The sequence below is a fragment of the Pleurodeles waltl genome, chromosome 1_1 (genome assembly GCF_031143425.1).
Source record: "Pleurodeles waltl isolate 20211129_DDA chromosome 1_1, aPleWal1.hap1.20221129, whole genome shotgun sequence".
Classification (NCBI taxonomy): Eukaryota; Metazoa; Chordata; class Amphibia; order Caudata; family Salamandridae; genus Pleurodeles; species Pleurodeles waltl.
The window spans coordinates 83734442-83755186 of record NC_090436.1 but is presented as its reverse complement, the minus strand read 5'-3'; the positions used below and the strand labels follow the sequence as shown (position 1 = coordinate 83755186).

The 20745-nt window shown below is 48.3% G+C and overlaps 1 protein-coding gene across 6 annotated transcripts in view; it reads right to left on the bottom strand.

Annotated features, from left to right (window-relative positions):
• Window positions 1-20745, bottom strand: part of UBAP2 (ubiquitin associated protein 2) — a 1102091-nt gene that overhangs the window by 680561 nt on the left and 400785 nt on the right. For all 6 annotated transcript variants that reach the window (XM_069217098.1, XM_069217184.1, XM_069216796.1 and 3 more), the window contains exon 10: window positions 19051-19118. In XM_069217098.1, the coding sequence (XP_069073199.1) occupies window positions 19051-19118 (68 nt within the window). The remainder of the gene's footprint in view (window positions 1-19050; window positions 19119-20745) is intronic.

Sequence of the window (20745 nt, the reverse complement as noted above, 5' to 3'; positions counted from 1 at the left end):
CCTTGGCATGGTTGCCCCCTGACTTTTTGCCTTTGCTGATGCTATGTTTACAATTTAAAGTGTGCTGAGGCCTGCTAACCAGGCCCCAGCACCAGTGTTCTTTCCCTAACCTGTACTTTTGTATCCACAATTGGCAGACCCTGGCATCCAGATAAGTCCCTTGGAACTGGTACTTCTAGTACCAAGGGCCCTGATGCCAAGGAAGGTCTCTAAGGGCTGCAGCATGTCTTATGCCACTCTAGAGATCTCTCACTCAGCACAGACACACTGCTTGCCAGCTTGTGTGTGCTAGTGAGGACAAAACGAGTAAGTCGACATGGCACTCCCCTCAGGGTGCCATGCCAGCCTCTCACTGCCTATGCAGTATAGGTAAGACACCCCTCTAGCAGGCCTTACAGCCCTAAGGCAGGGTGCACTATACCATAGGTGAGGGTACCAGTGCATGAGCATGGTACCCCTACAGTGTCTAAACAAAACCTTAGACATTGTAAGTGCAGGGTAGCCATAAGAGTATATGGTCTGGGAGTTTGTCAAACACGAACTCCACAGCACCATAATGGCTACACTGAAAACTGGGAAGTTTGGTATCAAACTTCTCAGCACAATAAATGCACACTGATGCCAGTGTACATTTTATTGCAAAATACACCCCAGAGGGCACCTTAGAGGTGCCCCCTGAAACTTAACCGACTGTCTGTGTAGGCTGACTAGTTCCAGCAGCCTGCCACACTAGAGACATGTTGCTGGCCCCATGGGGAGAGTGCCTTTGTCACTCTGAGGCCAGTAACAAAGCCTGCACTGGGTGGAGATGCTAACACCTCCCCCAGGCAGGAACTGTGACACCTGGCGGTGAGCCTCAAAGGCTCACCCCTTTGTCACAGCCCAGCAGGGCACTCCAGCTTAGTGGAGTTGCCCGCCCCCTCCGGCCACGGCCCCCACTTTTGGCGGCAAGGCTGGAGGGAACAAAGAAAGCAACAAGGAGGAGTCACCGGCCCGTCAGGACAGCCCCTAAGGTGTCCTGAGCTGAAGTGACTAACTTTTAGAAATCCTCCATCTTGCAGATGGAGGATTCCCCCAATAGGGTTAGGATTGTGACCCCCCTCCCCTTGGGAGGAGGCACAAAGAGGGTGTACCCACCCTCAGGGCTAGTAGCCATTGGCTACTAACCCCCCAGACCTAAACACGCCCTTAAATTTAGTATTTAAGGGCTACCCTGAACCCTAGAAAATTAGATTCCTGCGACAAGAAGAAGGACTGCCCAGCTGAAAACCCCTGCAGAGGAAGACCAGAAGACAACAACTGCCTTGGCTCCAGAAACTCACCGGCCTGTCTCCTGCCTTCCAAAGAACTCTGCTCCAGCGACGCCTTCCAAAGGGACCAGTGACCTCTGAATCCTCTGAGGACTGCCCTGCTTCGACGGCGACAAGAAACTCCCGAGGACAGCGGACCTGCTCCAAAAAGACTGCAACTTTGTTTCAAGAAGCAGCTTTAAAGAACCCTGCAACTCCCCGCAAGAAGCGTGAGACTTGCAACACTGCACCCAGCGACCCCGACTCGGCTGGTGGAGAATCAACACCTCAGGGAGGACCCCCGGACTACTCTCCGACTGTGAGTACCAAAACCTGTCCCCCCTGAGCCCCCACAGCGCCGCCTGCAGAGGGAATCCCGAGGCTTCCCCTGACCGCGACTCTCTGAAACCTAAGTCCCGACGCCTGGAAAAGACCCTGCACCCGCAGCCCCCAGGACCTGAAGGACCGGACTTTCACTGGAGAAGTGACCCCCAGGAGTCCCTCTCCCTTGTCCAAGTGGAGGTTTCCCCGAGGAAGCCCCCCCTTGCCTGCCTGCAGCGCTGAAGAGATCCCTTGATCTCTCATAGACTAACATTGCAAACCCGACGCTTGTTTCTACACTGCACCCGGCCGCCCCCGCGCTGCTGAGGGTGAAATTTCTGTGTGGGCTTGTGTCCCCCCCGGTGCCCTACAAAACCCCCCTGGTCTGCCCTCCGAAGACGCGGGTACTTACCTGCAAGCAGACCGGAACCGGGGCACCCCCTTCTCTCCATTGTAGCCTATGCGTTTTGGGCACCACTTTGAACTCTGCACCTGACCGGCCCTGAGCTGCTGGTGTGGTGACTTTGGGGTTGCTCTGAACCCCCAACGGTGGGCTACCTTGGACCAAGAACTGAACCCTGTGTCTTACTTACCTGGTAAAACTAACAAAAACTTACCTCCCCCAGGAACTGTGAAAATTGCACTAAGTGTCCACTTTTAAAGTAGCTATTGGTCAATAACTTGAAAAGTATACATGCAATTGAAATGATTCAAAGTTCCTAATGTACTTACCTGCAATACCTTTCAAACAAGATATTACATGTTAAATTTGAACCTGTGGTTCTTAAAATAAACTAAGAAAAGAGATTTTTCTATAACAAAACCTATTGGCTGGATTTGTCTCTGAGTGTGTGTACCTCATTTATTGTCTATGTGTATGTACAACAAATGCTTAACACTACTCCTTGGATAAGCCTACTGCTCGACCACACTACCACAAAATAGAGCATTAGTATTATCTATTTTTACCACTATTTTACCTCTAAGGGGAACCCTTGGACTCTGTGCATGCTATTCCTTACTTTGAAATAGCACATACAGAGCCAACTTCCTACAAAGTCTGAGGAGTATAGCAAGTTTGCTTTTTGTAAGTAACAAATAGCATACAATATCCTGTACTGAAGCTTTAAGCGGGTCTATGTTTTCGGTTGGCAATAGTACAAAAATCGTTTCCATTTGGCAGCATAACATTATCTAGTTGTGGGCTTGCGTACCTCTTAAAATATCGATGCATTCAGATGAAAGTTTACTGTAACCAAACTGACATTAGGAGCCATACCGTAAGACTGAGTGTGCTGGGACTGGGGTGTCTGATTGGACCTGTGTTTTGGGACACCAGATCTTGTCAGTTGGTAGCTTGTGATGAGGTACCACCGATAGAACCAGCAGTGCTGTGTACCAATGTTGACGCGCTCATGCAGGGGCTATAAGAATCAAGTTTTCCCCAAACTACCCAAAATGAGGAAATGACGAAAAGTAAGACACCCAGACAAGCCTGCAAGAAAACCAGCATGGATTCCACAAGAAAGAAGGCCTGTGGAGAGAGAGAGAGATGACCAAGTTGAAGAGTCACAGTGGAATCTAGAAGTAGGAGTTACTACCCACCCAGCTATGGATGCAGGCAGGAGTTGGTCGACGGTGATGAACGGGTCAGCACTGCAGCCCTGGAGCCAGTGAAGAGTTTCTGATGGATGAAGATGAAGCCCCATGCTGGAAGGAAGATTGCAGACTGGTGTCTGTGCAGGAATTCCACAAACAAGCCTTGGCAAAGGCAAACTCGCGGTTAGTAGAAAAGAGGTGCTGCTGGGGACCAGCAAGGCCAAAGAGGGCTCAACCCAGGACGGGGAGTCACAGGCGACCCTTAGCGACGCAGAGAGTCCACAGGAGCAGAGGCAGCAACCCACAGGACGGGGACACAGGAGTCGTAGAAGAACAAGTTACTTACCTGAGTTGTGCTCCCCCCAGACCCGCTATTGGCTTTTGTTATTTGGCACTGTTTTCTAACCTTTTCTAAGCCCATTTCGGAGTAATAGTGTATATATTTAGTGTATTACTTACCTCCAAAGGATGGGTTAACTGTCTAGTATTTTTGGGTGATTTGCTCAAAAAATAAAGTACCTTTATTTCTGAACTGAGTTTTTTCATGTGTGTAAGTGCTGTGCAACTACAGTGGTATTGCATGACCTTTGCATGTCTCCTAGATAAGCCTTAGCTGTTCATCCACAGCTACCCCTTGAGAGCATGGCTTCTAGAAACTGCCTACACTTCACTAAGAGGGGATACCTGGACCTGGTATAAGGTGTAAGTACCATAGGTACCCACCACATTCCAAGCCAGCTTACTACAAACGTTTAGAAAGTTACTTTTTACCTGCCTGACCTCTGAGAAGGCTAATTAACGTAAGCCGCTGCCAGCCAGTAATCAGCCTGGAATGGGAGTGAAATACTTCCTAAGAGAAAACAATCAGCTGATCTGAATGCGCAGAGATGACTACACTGAACAACCCAGAATATGCAGGTTAGGGGCATCTGTTTTGACACTACAGTGTCAGATCCTGCCAGACAGGTGTGCTAGGTTACATGCAACACTTTGGGTGCATTTGAAAGGAGATAGAACAGAATGCCAAGACAATTATTGTAGATACACCATCTGGCTTCTAGAGGACCCTGCTTTTGTCCATCCAAACTTCTGTCTCTAGGTTTGTGTGCATAGTGGCTACCCCAAAATGAATTTTAGTGTTAGATGTGGAAGGACACTACGATTTAGATAGTACATTCCCACATACAGCTCCAGCTCTCAGTGCTCAAATTTAGCGTGGCTGAAGATTTTCACCATCTTGAAAATGATTGTGCCAGGCGTCACTTCCACACACCAAATAGTGTCGGTTATACATGTGGCACCTCCAGGGACCCACTTCAGAAACCTTCTTGGGCCTGCAGAAGATCAGAAGACAACTGGATTTGCTGTCTGTGACCGAAGATGCGCCCTGAAGGAATGAATCTGATCCCTTTCAATCCCAGGATGAAGTGGACTCCAAGGTTCAACAGGAGGCCTCCTGTTTAAGCTACAGGGGACCCAACAAACTAAAAAATATTTTTTCCTTCAAGTACTGCGTTAACCACTGGCAACTGGATCTGGATTAGACCCTGCTGTGGGCTTCTGAAAAACACACTGAGTTTCCAAGTGCCTCCAGCGAGGTCCTACAGGGCTTCAGAAGTATACTTTTGTGGCTGGTCAGGGTTCAAAGGATTATAGTCAGAATGGTAAAATATTGACCGCAATGAGTGTAGGTGGGATTCATCCTGGTCAGCCTCAGCTTGTGACTATCATTGGTGCTTAGTGTTTTTTCACACTATTTCTACTTGAAACTTTAAAAGTTCATATTTCCATTCCAGTTCCTCATATTGAAGGTTTCTCATTTTGGTGTAATTTTGTTAAAGTGTACTATGTGTTTCTAATTCTGTTTGGAATTTGTTTTCAATTTTGACTTTATTGCTGTTTTGGTACTTGTAGGAAGTTGGCTCTGTATGTGCTATTTCAAAGTAAGGAATAGCATGCACAGAGTCCAAGGGTTCCCCTTAGAGGTAAAATAGTGGTAAAAAGAGATAATACTAATGCTCTATTTTGTGGTAGTGTGGTCGAGCAGTAGGCTTATCCAAGGAGTAGTGTTAAGCATTTGTTGTACATACCCATAGACAATAAATGAGGTACACACACTCAGAGACAAATCCAGCCAATAGGTTTTGTTATAGAAAAATATCTTTTCTTAGTTTATTTTAAGAACCACAGGTTCAAATTTTACATGTAATAGCTCTTTTGAAAGGTATTGCAGGTAAGTACTCTAGGAACTTTGAATCATTACTTTAGCAGGTATACTATTTGCAAAACACAATAAGCTGTTTTAAAAGTGGACACTTAGTGCAATTTTCACAGTTCCTGGGGGAGGTAAAATAATGTTAGTTTTAACAGGTAAGTAAGTCACTTACAGGTTTCAGTTTTTGGTCCAAGGTAGCCCACCGTTGGGGGTTCAGAGCAACCCCAAAGTTATCACACCAGCAGCTCAGGGCAGGTCAGGTGCAAAGGTCAAAGAGGTGCCCAAAACACATAGGCTATAATGGAGAGAAGGGGGTGCCCCGGTTCCAGTCTGCCAGCAGGTAAGTACCCGCGTCTTCGGAGGGCAGACCAGGGGGGTTTTGTAGGGCACCGGGGGGGACACAAAGTAGCACAGAAAGTACACCCTCAGCAGCGCGGGGGCGGCCGGGTGCAGTGTGCAAACACGCGTCGGGTTTCCTTCAGGTTTCAATGGGAGACCAGAAGGTCTCTTCAGCGGTGCAGGCAGGCAAGGGGGGGGCTCCTCGGGGTAGCCACCACCTAGGCAAGGGAGAGGGCCTCCTGGGGGTCACTCCTGCACAAAAGTTCCGTTTCTTTAGGCGCTGGGGGCTGCGGGTGCAGGGTCTTTTCCAGCCGTCGGGAAATGGAGTCTAAGACCGTCGCGGTCAGGGGGAGCCTGGGGATTCCCTTTGCAGGCGTCGCTGTGGGGGCTCAGGGGGGACAACTTTGGTTACTCACAGTCGTAGAGTCGCCGGAGGGTCCTCCCTGAGCTGTTTGTTCTCCACCAGTCGAGTCGGGGTCGCCGGGTGCAGTGTTGCAAGTCTCACGCTTCTTGCGGGGAGATGCAGGGGTCTTTAAATCTGCTCCTTGTAACAAAGTTACAGTTCTTTTGGAGCAGTGCCGCTGTCCTCGGGAGTTTCTAGTCTTTCTTGAAGCTGGGCAGTCCTCAGAGGATTCAGAGGTCGCTGGTCCCTTGGAAAGCGTCGCTGGAGCAGGTTTCTTTGGAAGGCAGGAGACAGGCCGGTAAGTCTGGAGCCAAAGCAGTTGGTGTCTTCTGTTCTTCCTCTGCAGGGGTTTTTCAGCTCAGCAGTCCTTCTTCAGATAAGTTGCAGGAATCTACTTTCTAGGTTCAGGGAGAGCCCTTAAATACTAAATTTAAGGGCGTGTTTAGGTCTGGGGGGTTAGTAGCCAATGGCTACTAGCCCTGAGGGTGGGTACACCCTCTTTGTGCCTCCTCCCAAGGGGAGGGGGTCACATCCCTAATCCTATTGGAGGATTTCTAAAAGTTAGAGTCACCTCAGCTCAGGACACCTTAGGGGCTGTCCTGACTGGTCAGTGACTCCTCCTTGTTATTCTCATTATTTTCTCCGGCCTTGCCGCCAAAAGTGGGGGCCGGGGCCGGAGGGGGCGGGCAACTCCACTAGCTGGAGTGTCCTGCGGTGCTGTGACAAAGGGGTGAGCCTTTGAGGCTCACCGCCAGGTTTTACAGCTCCTGCCTGGGGGAGGTGTTAGCATCTCCACCCAGTGCAGGCTTTGTTACTGGCCTCAGAGTGACAAAGGCACTCTCCCCATGGGGCCAGCAACATGTCTCTAGTGTGGCAGGCTGCTGGAACCAGTCAGCCTACACAGATAGTCGGTTAAGTTTCAGGGGGCACCTCTAAGGTGCCCTCTGGGGTGTATTTTACAATAAAATGTACACTAGCATCAGTGTGCATTTATTGTGCTGAGAAGTTTGATACCAAACTTCCCAGTTTTCAGTGTAGCCATTATGGTGCTGTGGAGTTCGTGTTTGACAGACTCCCAGACCATATACTCTTATGGCTACCCTGCACTTACAATGTCTAAGGTTTTGCTTAGACACTGTAGGGGCACAGTGCTCATGCACTGGTACCCTCACCTATGGTATAGTGCACCCTGCCTTAGGGCTGTAAGGCCTGCTAGAGGGGTGTCTTACCTATACTGCATAGGCAGTGAGAGGCTGGCATGGCACCCTGAGGGGAGTGCCATGTCGACTTACTCATTTTGTTCTCACTAGCACACACAAGCTGGTAAGCAGTGTGTCTGTGCTGGGTGAGGGGTCTCTAGGGTGGCATAATACATGCTGCAGCCCTTAGAGACCTTCCCTGGCATCAGGACCCTTGGTACCAGAGGTACCAGTTACAAGGGACTTATCTGGATGCCAGGGTGTGCCAATTGTGGAATCAAAAGTACAGGTTAGGGAAAGAACACTGGTGCTGGGGCCTGGTTAGCAGGCCTCAGCACACTTTCAATTCAAAACATAGCATCAGCAAAGGCAAAAAGTCAGGGGGTAACCATGCCAAGGAGGCATTTCCTTACACAACCCCCCCCCCCCAAACGAAAGAGGATGAGACTAACCTTTCCCAAGAGAGTCTTCATTGTCTAAGTGGAAGAACCTGGAAAGGCCATCTGCATTGGCATGGGCAGTCCCAGGTCTGTGTTCCACTATAAAGTCCATTCCCTGTAGGGAGATGGACCACCTCAACAGTTTTGGATTTTCACCTTTCATTTGCATCAGCCATCTGAGAGGTCTGTGGTCAGTCTGAACTAGGAAGTGAGTCCCAAAGAGGTATGGTCTCAGCTTCTTCAGGGACCAAACCACAGCAAAGGCCTCCCTCTCAATGGCACTCCAACGCTGCTCCCTGGGGAGTAACCTCCTGCTAATGAAAGCAACAGGCTGGTCAAGGCCATCATCCTTTGTTTGGGACAAAACTGCCCCTATCCCATGTTCAGAGGCATCTGTTTGCACAATGAATTGCATGGAGTAATCTGGAGCTTTTAGAACTGGTGCTGTGCACATAGCTTGCTTCAGGGTGTCAAAGGCCTGTTGGCATTCTACAGTCCAGTTTACTTTCTTGGGCATTTTCTTGGAGGTGAGTTCTGTGAGGGCTGTCACAATGGATCCATATCCCTTCACAAACCTCCTATAGTACCCAGTCAAGCCAAGGAATGCCCTGACTTGAGTCTGGGTTTTTGGAGCTACCCAGTCCAGAATAGTATGGATCTTGGGTTGGAGTGGCTGAACTTGGCCTCCACCTACAAGGTGTCCCAAGTAAACCACAGTTCCCTGCCCTATCTGGCATTTGAATGCCTTGATAGAGAGGCCTGCAGATTGCAGAGCCTTCAAAACCTTCTTCAGGTGGACCAGGTGATCCTGCCAGGTGGAGCTGAAGAAAGCAATATCATCAAGATAAGCTGCACTAAAGGATTCCAGCCCAGCAAGGACTTGATTCACCAACCTTTGGAAGGTGGCAGGTGCATTCTTTAAACCAAAGGGCATAACAGTGAACTGATAATGCCCATCAGGTGTGGAGAATGCTGTCTTTTCTTTTGCTCCAGGGGCCATTTTGATTTGCCAGTACCCTGCTGTTAAGTCAAAGGTACTTAAGAATTTGGCAGCCCCTAATTTGTCTATTAGCTCATCAGCTCTAGGAATGGGATGGGATGGGCATCTGTCTTGGTGACAGATTTGAGACCTCTGTAGTCCACACAAAACCTCATCTCTCTCTTTCCTTCTTTGGTGTGAGGTTTGGGGACTAAGACCACTGGGCTAGCCCAGGGGCTGTCAGAGTACTCAATTACTCCCAATTCCAGCATCTTGTGGACTTCCACCTTGATGCTTTCCTTAACTTGGTCAGACTGTCTAAATATTTTGTTTTTGACAGGCATGCTGTCTCCTGTGTCCACATCATGGGTACACAGGTGTGTCTGACCAGGGGTTAGGGAAAAGAGTTCAGCAAACTGCTGCAGGACCTTCCTGCAGTCAGACTGCTGTTGGCTAGAGAGGGTGTCTGAGTAGATCACTCCATCTACTGAGCCATCTGTAGGGTCTGATGAGAGGAGATCAGGGAGAGGTTCACTCTCAGCTTCCTGGTCCTCATCTGTTACCATCAACAGATTTACATCAGCCCTGTCATGGAAGAGCTTAAGGCGGTTCACATGGATCACCCTCTTGGGGCTCCTGCTTGTGCCCAGGTCCACCAGGTAGGTGACCTGACTCTTCCTTTCTAGTACTGGGTATGGGCCACTCCATTTGTCCTGGAGTGCCCTGGGAGCCACAGGCTCCAGAACCAAGACTTTCTGCCCTGGTTGAAATTCAACCAGTGCAGCCTTTTGGTCATACCACAACTTCTGGAGTTGTTGGCTGGCCTCAAGGTTTTTACTTGCCTTTTCCATGTACTCTGCCATCCTTGAGCGAAGGCCAAGTACATAGTCCACTATGTCTTGTTTAGGCTCATGAAGAGGTCTCTCCCAGCCTTCTTTAACAAGAGCAAGTGGTCCCCTTACAGGGTGGCCAAACTGAAGTTCAAAGGGTGAGAACCCTACTCCCTTCTGAGGCACCTCTCTGTAAGCGAAAAGCAGACATGGCAGGAGGACATCCCATCTCCTTTTGAGTTTTTCTGGGAGCCCCATGATCATGCCCTTTAATGTCTTGTTGAATCTCTCAACAAGGCCATTAGTTTGTGGATGATATGGTGTAGTGAATGTGTAAGTCACTCCACACTCATTCCACATGTGTTTTAGGTATGCTGACATGAAGTTGGTACCTCTGTCAGACACCACCTCCTTAGGGAAACCCACTCGGGTAAAGATACCAATGAGGGCCTTGGCTACTGCAGGGGCAGTAGTCGACCTAAGGGGAATAGCTTCAGGATACCTAGTAGCATGATCCACTACTACTAGGATGTACATATTTCCTGAGGCTGTGGGAGGTTCTAGTGGACCAACTATGTCCACACCCACTCTTTCAAAGGGGACCCCCACCACTGGAAGTGGAATGAGGGGGGCCTTTGGGTGCCCACCTGTCTTACCACTGGATTGACAGGTGGGGCAGGAGAGGCAAAACTCCTTAACCTTCTGGGACATATTGGGCCAGTAGAAGTGGTTGACTAACCTCTCCCACGTCTTGGTTTGTCCCAAATGCCCAGCAAGGGGAATATCATGGGCTAAGGTCAGAATAAACTCTCTGAAACCCTGAGGCACTACCACTCTCCTAGTGGCACCAGGTTTGGGATCTCTTGCCTCAGTGTACAGGAGTCCATCTTCCCAATAGACCCTATGTGTTCCATTTTTCTTGCCTTTGGACTCTTCAGCAGCTTGCTGCCTAAGGCCTTCAAGAGAGGGACAGGTTTCTTGTCCCTTACACAACTCTTCCCTTGAGGGTCCCCCTGGGCCCAAGAGCTCAACCTGATAAGGTTCCAGCTCCATAGGCTTAGTTCCCTCAGAGGGCAGAACTTCTTCCTGAGAAGAGAGGTTCTCTTTTTGGTGTTGTGTTGCAGCTGGTTTCCCAGCTGACTTTCCTTTTCTCTTGGTAGGCTGGGCCATTTTTCCAGACTCCAGCTCTACTTTTTCACCCTGTGCCTTGCACTGTGCCCTAGTCTTGACACACACCAGTTCAGGGATACCCAGCATGGCTGCATGGGTTTTCAGTTCTACCTCAGCCCATGCTGAGGACTCCAGGTCATTTCCAAGCAAACAGTCTACTGGGATATTTGAGGAGACCACCACCTGTTTCAGGCCTTTGACCCCTCCCCACTCTAAAGTTACCATAGCCATGGGATGTACTTTAGTCTGATTGTCAGCGTTGGTGACTGGATAAGTTTGTCCAGCCAGGTATTGGCCAGGGGAAACCAGTTTCTCTGTCACCATGGTGACACTGGCACCTGTATCCCTCAGGCCCTCTACACTTGTCCCATTAATTAAGAGCTGCTGCCTGTATTTTTGCATGTTAGGGGGCCAGGCAGCCAGTGTGGCTAAATCCACCCCACCCTCATAGACTAATGTAGCTTCAGTGTGACACCTGATTTGCTCTGGGCACACTGTTGATCCCACTTGGAGACTGGCCATTCCAGTTTTAGCTGGATGGGAGTTAGAAGTGGTATCTATCTTGGGACAGGCCTTGTCTCCAGTTTGGTGTCCATGCTGTTTACAGCTATGACACCAGGCCTTTTTGGGATCAAAGTTTTTACCCTTGTACCCAGAATTGTTTTGTGAAGAGGCTCTGGGCCCACCCTCCTGTGCAGGTTTTTGGGGGCCTGTAGAAGACTCTTTGTAAGGAAATGCCTCCTTGGCATGGTTGCCCCCTGACTTTTTGCCTTTGCTGATGCTATGTTTACAATTGAAAGTGTGCTGAGGCCTGCTAACCAGGCCCCAGCACCAGTGTTCTTTCCCTAACCTGTACTTTTGTATCCACAATTGGCAGACCCTGGCATCCAGATAAGTCCCTTGTAACTGGTACGTCTAGTACCAAGGGCCCTGATGCCAAGGAAGGTCTCTAAGGGCTGCAGCATGTCTTATGCCACCCTGGAGACCTCTCACTCAGCACAGACACACTGCTTGCCAGCTTGTGTGTGCTAGTGAGGACAAAACGAGTAAGTCGACATGGCACTCCCCTCAGGGTGCCATGCCAGCCTCTCACTGCCTATGCAGCATAGGTAAGACACCCCTCTAGCAGGCCTTACAGCCCTAAGGCAGGGTGCACTATACCATAGGTGAGGGTACCAGTGCATGAGCATGGTACCCCTACAGTGTCTAAACAAAACCTTAGACATTGTAAGTGCAGGGTAGCCATAAGAGTATATGGTCTGGGAGTCTGTCAAACACGAACTCCACAGCACCATAATGGCTACACTGAAAACTGGGAAGTTTGGTATCAAACTTCTCAGCACAATAAATGCACACTGATGCCAGTGTACATTTTATTGTAAAATACACCACAGAGGGCACCTTAGAGGTGCCCCCTGAAACTTAACCGACTGTCTGTGTAGGCTGACTAGTTCCAGCAGCCTGCCACACTAGAGACATGTTGCTGGCCCCATGGGGAGAGTGCCTTTGTCACTCTGAGGCCAGTAACAAAGCCTGCACTGGGTGGAGATGCTAACACCTCCCCCAGGCAGGAGCTGTGACACCTGGCGGTGAGCCTCAAAGGCTCACCCCTTTGTCACAGCCCAGCAGGGCACTCCAGCTTAGTGGAGTTGCCCGCCCCCTCCGGCCACGGCCCCCACTTTTGGCGGCAAAGCTGGAGGGAACAAAGAAAGCAACAAGGAGGAGTCACTGGCCAGTCAGGACAGCCCCTAAGGTGTCCTGAGCTGAGGTGACTCTGACTTTTAGAAATCCTCCATCTTGCAGATGGAGGATTCCCCCAATAGGGTTAGGATTGTGACCCCCTCCCCTTGGGAGGAGGCACAAAGAGGGTGTACCCACCCTCAGGGCTAGTAGCCATTGGCTACTAACCCCCCAGACCTAAACACGCCCTTAAATTTAGTATTTAAGGGCTACCCTGAACCCTAGAAAATTAGATTCCTGCAACTACAAGAAGAAGGACTGCCTAGCTGAAAACCCCTGCAGAGGAAGACCAGAAGACGACAACTGCCTTGGCTCCAGAAACTCACCGGCCTGTCTCCTGCCTTCCAAAGATCCTGCTCCAGCGACGCCTTCCAAAGGGACCAGCGACCTCGACATCCTCTGAGGACTGCCCCTGCTTCGAAAAGACAAGAAACTCCCGAGGACAGCGGACCTGCTCCAAGAAAGGCTGCAACTTTGTTTCCAGCAGCCTTGAAAGAACCCTGCAAGCTCCCCGCAAGAAGCGTGAGACTTGCAACACTGCACCCGGCGACCCCGACTCGGCTGGTGGAGATCCGACACCTCAGGAGGGACCCCAGGACTACTCTGATACTGTGAGTACCAAAACCTGTCCCCCTGAGCCCCCACAGCGCCGCCTGCAGAGGGAATCCCGAGGCTTCCCCTGACCGCGACTCTTTGAATCCTAAGTCCCGACGCCTGGGAGAGACCCTGCACCCGCAGCCCCCAGGACCTGAAGGACCGGACTTTCACTGGAGAAGTGACCCCCAGGAGTCCCTCTCCCTTGCCCAAGTGGAGGTTTCCCCGAGGAACCCCCCCCTTTGCCTGCCTGCAGCGCTGAAGAGATCCCGAGATCTCTCATAGACTAACATTGCGAACCCGACGCTTGTTTCTACACTGCACCCGGCCGCCCCCGTGCTGCTGAGGGTGAAATTTCTGTGTGGGCTTGTGTCCCCCCCGGTGCCCTACAAAACCCCCCTGGTCTGCCCTCCGAAGACGCGGGTACTTACCTGCAAGCAGACCGGAACCGGGGCACCCCCTTCTCTCCATTCTAGCCTGTGTGTTTTGGGCACCACTTTGAACTCTGCACCTGACCGGCCCTGAGCTGCTGGTGTGGTGACTTTGGGGTTGCTCTGAACCCCCAACGGTGGGCTACCTTGGACCAAGAACTGAACCCTGTAAGTGTCTTACTTACCTGGTAAAACTAACAAAAACTTACCTCCCCCCAGGAACTGTGAAAATTGCACTAAGTGTCCACTTTTAAAACAGCTATTTGTCAATAACTTGAAAAGTATAAATGCAATTTTTATGATTTAAAGTTCCTAAAGTACTTACCTGCAATACCTTTCGAATGAGATATTACATGTAGAATTTGAACCTGTGGTTCTTAAAATAAACTAAGAAAAGATATTTTTCTATACAAAAACCTATTGGCTGGATTTGTCTCTGAGTGTGTGTACCTCATTTATTGTCTATGTGTATGTACAACAAATGCTTAACACTACTCCTTGGATAAGCCTACTGCTCGACCACACTACCACAAAATAGAGCATTAGTATTATCTATTTTTACCACTATTTTACCTCTAAGGGGAACCCTTGGACTCTGTGCATGCTATTCCTTACTTTGAAATAGCACATACAGAGCCAACTTCCTACACTCTTTACTATTTTTGTTTTTGGCTGTCTCACCACCTTTCCCCTGGGGAGGTTTTGTGACCCCTTTCTTTTGGTCACCCCCTGTGGAAGTTTTGGACACCCTAGTCTTGACCCAATGGTCCACCTTCTTTCCCAATTCTTGGGGAGAAATTGGTCCTAGGTCCACCAGATGCTGATGCAGTTTATCATTGAAACAATTACTTAATAGGTGTTCTTTCACAAATAAATTGTACAGCCCATCATAATCATTTACACCATTGCCTTGAATCCAACCATCTAGTGTTTTTACTGAGTAGTCTACAAAGTCAACCCAGGTCTGGCTCGAGGATTTTTGAGCCCCCCTGAATCTAATCCTATACTCCTCAGTGGAGAATCCAAAGCCCTCAATCAGGGTACCCTTCATGAGGTCATAAGATTCTGCATCTTTTTTTAGAGAGTGTGAGGAGTCTATCCCTACACTTTCCTGTGAACATTTCCCAAAGGAGGGCACCCCAGTGAGATTTGTTCACTTTTCTGGTTTCACAAGCCCTCTCAAAAGCTGTGAACCATTTGGTGATGTCATCACCATCTTCATATTTTGTTACAATCCCTTTGGGGATTTTCAACATGTCAGGAGAATCTCTGACCCTATTTATGCTGCTGCCACCATTGATGGGTCCTAGGCCCATCTCTTGTCTTTCCCTTTCTATGGCTAGGATCTGTTTTTCCAAAGCCAATCTTTTGGCCATCCTGGCTAACTGGATGTCCTCTTCACTGGAGTTATCCTCAGTGATTTCAGAGAGGCTGGACCCTCCTGTGAGGGAGCCAGCATCTCTGACTATTATTTTTGGAGTCAGGGCTTGAGAAGCCCTGTTCTCCCTAGATAGGACTGGTGGAAGGGATTCTTCCTCCAGTTCACTATCATCCTCCTCTGTGTTATCCACAGAGGGGTTGGCTCTATCATACTCTGCCAACAGCTCCTGGAGCTGTACTTTGGTAGGTCTGGAGCCCATTGTTATTTTTCTTATGTTACAGAGTGACCTTAGCTCTTTCATCTGGAGATGGAGGTAAGGTGTGGTGTCGAGTTCCACCACATTCATCTCTATACTAGACATTATTCTTCTAAAAGTTGGAATGCTTTTAAGAATCTAAAACTAGTTCTAGAATCTAATTCAAACTTTTACAAACTTTTAAACTCTAAAAGAAATGCTAACAGGGACTAACACAAGGCCCTAGCAGGACTTTAAAGAATTTAGAAAACTTTTCAAATTGCAAAAATCAATTTCTAATGACAATTTTGGAATTTGTCGTGTGGTCAGGTATTGGCTGAGTAGTCCAGCAAATGCAAAGTCTTGTACCCCACCGCTGATTCACCAATGTAGGAAGTTGGCTCTCTATGTGCTATTTCAAAGTAAGGAATAGCATGCACAGAGTCCAAGGGTTCCCCTTAGAGGTAAAATAGTGGTAAAAAGAGAATACTAATGCTCTATTTTGTGGTAGTGTGGTCGAGCAGTAGGCTTATCCAAGGAGTAGTGTTAAGCATTTGTTGTACATACACATAGACAATAAATGAGGTACACACACTCAGAGACAAATCCAGCCAATAGGTTTTGTTATAGAAAAATATATTTTCTTAGTTTATTTTAAGAACCACAGGTTCAAATTTTACATGTAATAGCTCTTTTGAAAGGTATTGCAGGTAAGTACTCTAGGAACTTTGAATCATTACTTTAGCATGTACACTTTTCACATAAAACACAATAAGCTGTTTTAAAAGTGGACACTTAGTGCAATTTTCACAGTTCCTGGGGGAGGTAAGTTATTGTTAGTTTCAACAGGTAAGTAAGGCACTTGCAGGTTTCAGTTTTTGGTCCAAGGTAGCCCACCGTTGGGGGTTCAGAGCAACCCCGAAGTTATCACACCAGCAGCTCAGGGCCGGTCAGGTGCTAAGGTCAAAGAGGTGCCCCAAAACACATAGGCTATAATGGAGAGAAGGGGGTGCCCCGGTTCCAGTCTGCCAGCAGGTAAGTACCCGCGTCTTCGGAGGGCAGACCAGGGGGGTTTTGTAGGGCACCGGGGGGGACACAAAGTAGCACAGAAAGAACACCCTCAGCAGCGCGGGGGCGGCCGGGTGCAGTGTGCAAACACGCGTCGGGTTTCCTTCAGGTTTCAATGGGAGACCAAGGGGTCTCTTCAGCGATGCAGGCAGGCAAGGGGGGGGCTCCTCGGGGTAGCCACCACCTGGGCAAGGGAGAGGGTCTCCTGGGGGTCACTCCTGCACAGAAGTTCCGTTTCTTTAGGGGCTGGGGGCTGCGGGTGCAGGGTCTTTTCCAGCCGTCGGGAAATGGAGTTCAGACAGTCGCGGTCAGGGGGAGCCTGGGGATTCCCTCTGCAGGCGTCGCTGTGGGGGCTCAGGGGGGACAACTTTGGTTACTCACAGTCGTAGAGTCGCCGGAGGGTCCTCCCTGAGTTGGTTGTTCTCCACCAGTCGAGTCGGGGTCGCCGGGTGCAGTGTTGCAAGTCTCACGCTTCTTGCGGGGAATTGCAGGGGTCTTTAAATCTGCTCCTTGTAACAAAGTTGCAGTTCTTTTGGAGCAGTGCCGCTGTCCTCGGGAGTTTCTTGTCTTTTTCGAAGCAGGGCAGTCCTCAGAGGATTCAGAGGTCGCTGGTCCCTTGGAAAGCGTCGCTGGAGCAGGTTTCTTTGGAAGGCAGGAGACAGGCCGGTAAGTCTGGGGCCAAGGCAGTTGGTGTCTTCTGTTCTTCCTCTGCAGGGGTTTGTCAGCTCGGCAGTCCTTCTTCTTGTAGTTGCAGGAATCTAACGCTTTAGGTTCAGGGAAGCCCTTAAATACTAAATTTAAGGGCGTGTTTAGGTCGGGGGGGTTAGTAGCCAATGGCTACTAGCCCTGAGGGTGGGTACACCCTCTTTGTGCCCCCTCCCAAGGGGAGGGGGTCGCATCCCTAATCCTATTGGGGGAATCCTCCATCTGCAAGATGGAGGATTTCTAAAAGTTAGAGTCACTTCAGCTCAGGACACCTTAGGGGCTGTCCTGACTGGCCAGTGACTCCTCCTTGTTGTTCTCATTATTTTCTCCGGCCTTGCCGCCAAAAGTGGGGGCCGGGCCGGAGGGGGCGGGCAACTCCACTAGCTGGAGTTTCCTGCGGTGCTGTGACAAAGGGGTGAGCCTTTGAGGCTCACCGCCAGGTGTTACAGCTCCTGCCTGGGGGAGGTGTTAGCATCTCCACCCAGTGCAGGCTTTGTTACTGGCCTCAGAGTGACAAAGGCACTCTCCCCAGGGGGCCAGCAACATGTCTCTAGTGTGGCAGGCTGCTGGAACCAGTCAGCCTACACAGATAGTCGGTTAAGTTTCAGGGGGCACCTCTAAGGTGCCCTCTGTGGTGTATTTTACAATAAAATGTACACTAGCATCAGTGTGCATTTATTGTGCTGAGAAGTTTGATACCAAACTTCCCAGTTTTCAGTGTAGCCATTATGGTGCTGTGGAGTTCGTGTAAAACAGACTCCCAGACCATATACTCTTATGGCTACCCTGCACTTACAATGTCTAAGGTTTTGCTTAGACACTGTAGGGGCACAGTGCTCATGCAATGGTACCCTCACCTATGGTATAGTGCACCCTGCCTTAGGGCTGTAAGGCCTGCTAGAGGGGTGTCTTACCTATACTGCATAGGCAGTGAGAGGCTGGCATGGCACCCTGAGGGGAGTGCCATGTCGACTTACTCATTTTGTTCTCACTAGCACACACAAGCTGGTAAGCAGTGTGTCTGTGCTGGGTGAGGGGTCTCTAGGGTGGCATAATACATGCTGCAGCCCTTAGAGACCTTCCCTGGCATCAGGGCCCTTGGTACCAGAGGTACCAGTTACAAGGGACTTATCTGGATGCCAGGGTGTGCCAATTGTGGAATCAAAAGTACAGGTTAGGGAAAGAACACTGGTGCTGGGGCCTGGTTAGCAGGCCTCAGCACACTTTCAATTCAAAACATAGCATCAGCAAAGGCAAAATGTCAGGGGGTAACCATGCCAAGGAGGCATTTCCTTACAGTACTGCATACAATTTTAACAAATTGCCCTACGTTAAGGCTGTCTGCTCTGTGCCACAGCTACCAGGGGGTTGAGATAAGGCTAATTTAAACACTGAGGGTTCACTAAGACAAGGATGTTGATTGTTCCTTGAGGTGGTTAATCACCTCCCACACATAATCCCATTACTTACAATGAATAATACTGGAGAAAAAAAATCTAATTAATATTTTGCACAGATTTGGCATCCACTGAAGAATTCAACAGCAGTCACTGCAAAAAGGAGGAACATTCTTGAGAAAGCCTTTTCTAGTCTTTGTAGTGCAGGTAGTAACGATAGGTTTAAACAACTACTCTGTTCTGCAGTTTGGAGGCAGCACAACCTTGAGCATCTTCAATTAAAAAAATGCAAACCAATAATTCTGAATTCACAATTCATTTGTGTGTCTAAAAATCAAGGTATCTAATGTGTTCTGTTGCTATAACCAATCACTGAGTAATTGGAAAAGGGCTGCATGATTGCACAATGCATGTTTCATTCGATAGGATTCATGATGGTAAAATAAAAACAAGGTAAACAATGTTAAGTTTTTAAGTTCTGCAGACTAACACTATCATCAAGCTGGTAAAGGAGAGTAAGGGAAAATAGTAAAAGAATATATGCATTTAACAAACATCTGTGAAACCTTTTAACACTGGTCTTTCCCGGAAAACCAATGTCCTTAGTCTGCAAGTCAGTGTGTTCACTCTATTCTTGGGCAAACCTAACAATAAGTGTCATCAACCTACAAACGAAGGAGAAAGCGTGCATGGCTTGAAGATCTTTGCATTTTACCTTTGTCCGGGGGTAATGTGGTTCTCGGTTGGAACAGATGAAGCAGTGAAGACCTTGGTTTCAGAAAGCTGAAAAATACAAGTGATTTTTATGACTAACATTTCTAAATTTCAAAGATGCTAGCGAGATGCTGCAATGGGACTAATTTAAAGACAGCAAAATGTATCCACTCCAATCTAAACTAATCCCCTATAGTATTTAGACAATTAAATTAACATTTAGCCCAAAAAAACTGTTTTCCTGTTTTCAGTACCCCATTCTTTATCATTAACATCTTAATTAAATGCACAAACCACTTTACTTCTATTCAAGTTCCTGAAAATTAGTTCACTGACGAAAAACTTACAAAACAAATAGAACGTCTATACTAAGAAAAAAAATTATACATCTTTAAATTTATTCATTTTCGATATATCAATAAAAAAAAAACATTCACTAGCGGGACAGATTTCAACTGTTGTCTAAAAGGAAAATAGCAAGGGAAATTTAGACAGACTGGTACCAGCCTCTAATGCAAAATTTTGCTCGCCTGTTTGTATAAAGCATGCTGCAACGTAAGATCACCTTCCTGTGAAGTGACAGTTTTTTGACACTGGAAACATGTCAGTTACTCTTTCATTCAAGATACTTCTGCTTTTATCAAAGAGAAGAGAGTTGATTATGAACAATAATGCACTTGATGAAGAACTAATGTCACATCAAAGTAAATTCATTATTATTCACAAAGATAGACCATTGCAGAAAGATCAACCACAATACACGGAAAATAAGGGTGAAGAGGAGGAAACAAAATTAAGAAAAATATTTAATCCACTAAGGTCTTTAAATGCAGCGGTTAAACGATTCTACTGTTACTCTCAGAATACTAAAGTGAACTTTTCAAGGACCTGTTTAACCTTCAGCTGAATAGTCCTTAAACCTATGAAAAGGGAATAAAGGGATATGCTTGGTCGCGGTGAGGATCCATGCAGGCGTGTTGTCACCGAGTTAAGAGCGCCATGGTAAACCTGCACTTGCGCCAAATGACATCCGCAGAACCTTGAAAAGAAGGAAGAGAGGTGGATGTGAGGGTTAGAGTGGAGAGGGGTGTACAACCTTTGCCCAAAGGAGGCCGGCCGCATGGCAGTATCAGCAGTCAGAACAAAGTCAGACAGGGGCTACGCTCTCCTATGACAATTGAGACAAGATGGTGCTTGGTTAGGAAGAGAGGCCTGTCTGCCATGTTCTGTGGCTGGAAACCTTAGGGACTGCAGAGCTGAAGCCCTGAGTACCCTGCCAGAGTCACAAGAGAAGAGTCCCCAGCAGGCATCAACTAGGGGCAGGTAAATGGTGGCTACAGTATAAGACCCCTGAAGCTTTGTGGGATTAGCAAAATCAATAGGAAGATCGTAGCCCAAGGGAGGGGCAGGAAGCCACCTTGAGCATGAGAGGATGCCTCACTTCCAAAATGATTAACAGTGATCAGATGGCGAGACGGCCAAGGAGAACCGTAACTAAGAGTTAAGTCACAAACAGATCCATAGCCTATCAAGGGGCATACTTCCCTAAGTTGGCCCAGCTGAAGATCTGTTCAAACTATTGTAGGACACCTCAACTACCTAGATTTTTTTGAAGACTCTGAACCTGGACGAGTGACATGAAGTTCAATGGAGAAAGCTTCAATGCAAGACCAGAAAATGCGTTCTATACAAGACC